Source organism: Aulonocara stuartgranti (assembly GCF_965226115.1).
Source record: "Aulonocara stuartgranti genome assembly, chromosome: 13".
Classification (NCBI taxonomy): Eukaryota; Metazoa; Chordata; class Actinopteri; order Cichliformes; family Cichlidae; genus Aulonocara; species Aulonocara stuartgranti.
This window is the reverse complement of record NC_138949.1, coordinates 7,078,073-7,083,039: the sequence shown is the minus strand read 5'-3', so window position 1 is coordinate 7,083,039 and position 4,967 is coordinate 7,078,073. Positions and strand designations below refer to the sequence as shown.

The window sequence follows — 4,967 nt, the reverse complement described above, 5'->3', positions numbered from 1 at the left end:
ACACGGACTTTCAACTCCCGCCACAGATTTTCTATGGGGTTGAGGTCTGGAGACTGGCTAGGCCACTCCAGGACTTTCAAATGCTTCTTACGGAGCCACTCCTTTGTTGCCCGGGCGGTGTGTTTTGGATCATTGTCATGTTGGAAGACCCAGCCGCGTTTCATCTTCAAAGTTCTCACTGATGGAAGGAGGTTTTGGCTCAAAATCTCACGATACATGGCCCCATTCATTCTGTCCTTAACACGGATCAGTCGTCCTGTCCCCTTGGCAGAAAAACAGCCCCATAGCATGATGTTTCCACCCCCATGCTTCACAGTAGGTATGGTGTTCTTGGGATGCAACTCAGTATTCTTCTTCCTCCAAACACGACGAGTTGAGTTTATACCAAAAAGTTCTACTTTGGTTTCATCTGACCACATGACATTCTCCCAATCCTCTGCTGTATCATCCATGTGCTCTCTGGCAAACTTCCTGCCTGTGGACAAACCCATGACATTGCCTCGCTTCGAACCCCTCTCCATTGAATCAAGTGAAGGCTCGAAGCAGGATGCTAAGCTCCGTGTACGCCTGGCTCGTCTCCAGTTAGAGAAGGAGGACCGTGAGAGGGAGTTCCAGCTAAAGAAAGAGCTGGAGCTTAGGCGTTTAGACGCAGAGCTTGCTAGAGCCAGAGAGGTCGAATTGAGGAAGGTGGAGGTGGAGGCAGAGACAGCTGTGAGGTTGCGACAGCTGGAACTCCGGCAGGTTTCCCTTCCTCCGACCGCCTCCATTCGTCAGGCGGACACCCCGTTTGACGTAGGGAAAAACAGTCGTCTGGTTCCGATGTTCCGGAACAGGTCTGTGAGAGCCAGAGATTTTCCTTGTTTGAGGTGACCAAATACTTATTTTCCACCCTGATTTATGAATAAATTCTTTACAAATCCTACCATGTGGATTCATGGATTTTTTTTCACATTCTGTCTCTCACAGTTGAAGTGTACCTCTGGTGCAAATTACTGACCTCTGTCATCATTTTAAGTGGGGGAACTTGCACAATCGGTGGCTGACTAAATACTTTTTTGCCCCACTGTATATATATATATGTATATATACAAAGCATTTCCATAAAGACATTGATGAGCAAGTTTGGTGTAGATGAATTTGACTGGCCTGCGAAGAGTCCCGCCCTCAACGTTTAAGTCCACCTGCATGTAGTGATGTGGGTCCTTAAGCATCACGTTCCAGGGTGTTAGTAAGCCAGATGAGTCATACTAGGCAACACAGATTTAATTAACGAACATCATTTGTTATCCAGGGCTCCATTTATTATGTTAAGTAAACGTCTCTGATCAGCAGGATGCCCTTTGAGGAGTTAAATAATTAATAACAAATTATGTGGTCGGCAAATCACAGCAAGCTAAATAACTGAACTTCATGAGTTATGTATTCTTTCCTCATTTGTCTGAACAAACTTTGCTTTGTTCTTATCACATATCTGAGAAGAGAGATTCCAGCTTCTTCCCACTGTTGAAAACTTTAAATTCGTGCAGGTACATGTGAGTTTGGGGTTTGGGCCCATTCAGGATTTTCTCTACTATTGCCAAATGTCTGCTGGAAAAGATTCTTATCCCTGTCATTCTTCTGCTGAGTAAAGTGTGTGTGGTTGATGGATGGAGGTCTGGGAAAAACAGAAAAAATGAACGTTCATGTTTTACTGATTTTATTATATCCACATTGCAGGATGAACACAGGTACTTCAATGGCGATTGGAGTACCTGTGAAAGAAACAGTGCAAACATACAGCAGAACAACCTGACCTGCAAGAGGCCGTTAATCACCCGAAATCTTTAACTCGTGTCAAAAGTATTAAAATCATCGCCACACAAAATTACAAGTTGCTTCGACAGTGTGTAAAGCAGGATTGTAGGGATGTTTAACTCAGGCAATGTGTGTCTTATTTCCTGATTTCTTTATTTGAAAGACAAGATTTTCCATGCTACTCTCTAAAGAAAGCAGGCACTTTCATCTGGTTCTGTCAGAATATGTGTTCTAACATATACATTTGTGCAACAACACAGAAGCGGTGAAAAAATCTAGACTACCAGTACAAAATGCAATTTGGAAACAGCAAAAATATGCAATAGTGCACTACAGTAGCAAGATGGTGCTTTGACCAGTATCCCACCTCTACACACTTCTGCATCGTCCCATATTCTTTTATCATCTTCTTGCTACATCATTCTACACGCTTACTGCTCTTCTGGTTTCGTGGAGTGATAAACTGTTTACCAAAACATTATCCTCTATGTTGGTGAAGAAACTGTTGACTCAAGCTTGAGAAATGTGCTCTACAACAGCAATAATTGTGGCATTTATGGGCTTGGCAGGTTTTGACAGTTAGATAGGCTCTTCCACATGTGTGGACTTACAAAATGAAAAATGGAGTCACAAAGGTGTATACAACCAAACTTTGTTCAAATTGTAGACAGCTTATTCTTGCAACATTCTCCTTAATGTCAAACAGCATTTACAAACTCCACCAAAGACTGAAAAGCGTTTCACACGCTGTTTTGACAGCTTGACAAAACAGCTTGTTTTGTCGAATGTGTGCTGTACGAATCTGAAAATACACATGGAGAAGTTAGTGGCAGTTAGTGGCTCTTGGCAAGAAACACTCTCCCCACATCAGTCACTCATCTTTAACATAGTAAGAAGGTGATTTAAGCTAGCTTTTTCTCTACTTAAATTTTCTCCACTGATGTTTTATCTAACAAGCGTTAGCTAGTTTATAAACTTGTCTATTTCAGCTAAGCAGAAGGTAGTTTGGGGGATGCCGTTATATAAAGTTTGCCTAACAGTGTTTTTTTTAGTCAGTAACAATATATGAACCAAACAGTTCATGGACTCCTCACTCGTTACTCACAGAAGTCTTCAGAGTCTTTAGCATCTTGCACACATGCTGCTTCCAGTCTTCCATTGAAGCAGACATTCATTGTATTTCAAAATCTTTGCCTTTCAGCTGTTGGGGACTCTCGTGCTAACCGGTCTGAAGATCTTCTTGAAGCAGATGGAGGTCTTGAGGGCATCACGAAACATGGAGCTGGAGAAAGCGTAGACGATGGGGTCCAAAGCGCTGTTGAGGTAGGTTAACACAATGCATATCATGAAAACCTGGGTTACATTAGTGTAGGACTCGCAGTCATGGGGGTGGTTTCCCTTGATGTAGGCCGCCGCTAGGCCTGTGATGACGCTTGGCATGAAGCACAAGGTAAACACCAGAATGATCACCATGACCGCTCTGATGGCCTTCCGTCCCTTCAGCTTCCTGCCTACTCGCCGTTGGCGAAGCCGGCAGACTATCTTTGCTGAGCAGAAGAGCAGCAAGAACCAGGGCAGGAGGAACTCTGCAACAAAGGCAATGTAATGCAGCTTAATCGGCACAGGGTCTTCTTCATAGGAGTTGAAGCTACGGCACTTGCCACTCGCCTGGTGGAAAAGGTTAGCGGTCAGCAGCGGAATCCCGCGGACCACCACAGCAGCCCAGATCAAGCCCGCGAGCCAGCCCGCCTTTGCTGAAGTCATTTGGCTGATGCAGTGATGTGGGTGGACCACCTTAAAGTAGCGATCAAGTGCCACCGCTGTCATGAATCCAATACTAGCAGAGCGATTGACAGTCAGCATGAAAAGGCTGATTCTGCACCAGACCCATCCAAACACCCACTTCCCTCGCAGGTGGGTGTCGATGCGGAAAGGCACGTTGATGAGGACCAAGAAGTCAGCAAGAACCAGATTGAAGAGGAAGAGGGTGTGAGGTTTCCATGACTTCATGCAACAGCAGAAAATCCACAAAGATACTATTGTTCCCGGCAGGCCCAGTATCTCAATTATCAAGCCTATTTCCATGAACATATTTTCTTTATTATTTTTCATGTGCCCGCTGCAGTGCAGTGAAGAATTATTTACTGCCTTCATTTCAGCTACGTGCCTTCTGAGCTCTTTGGTTTATCCGTACTTCCTTATTTTCAGCAGGTCATGTGTTCTTTCATAAAAGAGAGAAGTGCAAAGAAAATAATTTTTTCCTTTTATTGAACATTTTGTGAAATACTAGCACACACACCTGAAACTTTACACATCCTTCTGTTCTACCTTATTCGTCTGTTTCCCTTTAGATGAAAGCATCTATCAGTAAGATATATATCTGAAGCCAAACTTGAATACAGTAACTAGTTTATTGTTAGAAGCTTTCGTCTAACTTTTTGGAAGAAAATAAAGAAGCTCATTTAATGATTTCCATTTATGCATACCATGTAGTTATTTGTTTTTTAAACTTCAGTGCGAATCTCCCATGCAGTCTAACAAAGCAGTTTGCAAACTGTGTAAGTTATGAAAATGATTTCATAAAAGATACATTTTCCTTTCTATGTAGCGTAGGATTAACCATTAAAAAACACCAGGATTCATGTTAGACTAACAACTTTTGTTTTTAAAAGTTGCCATGGCAGCATTTATGTGCACACCGTGGATAACAAATAATCATAATTTATGCCCTGCATTCTAAACAGATATAAAGTAGAAAGTTTCATACTCACCAGCAGTCAACACTGACTCTTTGCTTTCCGCATGAGAAGACGGCGATGTGTCTTCAGCTTGTGCAGTGAAAGTGATATGATGTGATAAGATCCTTGGCAGTTTATAACTGCTGTCTTTGTCTGAGGGCTTGTTAGAACTTGTGGGTTATGAGTGCTCCAGAGAAGTGGCTCTGCAGCTGAACCACTTCTGCTATTATAGACGGTGACGTGTAATAAGCACCTTTATGACATTTTTCTTGACATTTTATGACACACAATATGTCAGGAAATTGTGTAATAATTAATATTTTGAGAGAATCGTAAATTATGACATATGACATTATGGGGAGATGATACCTTTCTTTTTGTTTGCTTAGTGGGGGAAATGTGGGAAAGACTATCCAGGGCCCTAACAGTAGGAGG

The 4,967-nt window shown here is 42.6% G+C and overlaps 1 protein-coding gene across 1 annotated transcript; it reads right to left on the bottom strand.

Annotated features, from left to right (window-relative positions):
• Positions 1 to 1,679: 1,679 nt before the first annotated feature.
• Positions 1,680 to 4,708, bottom strand: hcar1-3 (hydroxycarboxylic acid receptor 1-3). Its single transcript, XM_082557735.1, has 2 exons — positions 4,566 to 4,708; positions 1,680 to 4,015 (listed from the first exon to the last, which is right to left on the bottom strand). The coding sequence occupies exon 2, from the start codon at positions 3,946 to 3,948 to the stop codon at positions 2,992 to 2,994; it is 957 nt and encodes a 318-aa protein (XP_082413861.1). The 5' UTR covers positions 3,949 to 4,015; positions 4,566 to 4,708; the 3' UTR covers positions 1,680 to 2,991.
• Between the last annotated feature and the right edge of the window lie 259 nt (positions 4,709 to 4,967).

Bases quoted from the DNA above. Each gene is read 5' to 3' on its own strand.
- hcar1-3 (XM_082557735.1), bottom strand. From the start codon at position 3,948: ATGAAGGCAGTAAATAATTCTTCACTGCACTGCAGCGGGCACATGAAA.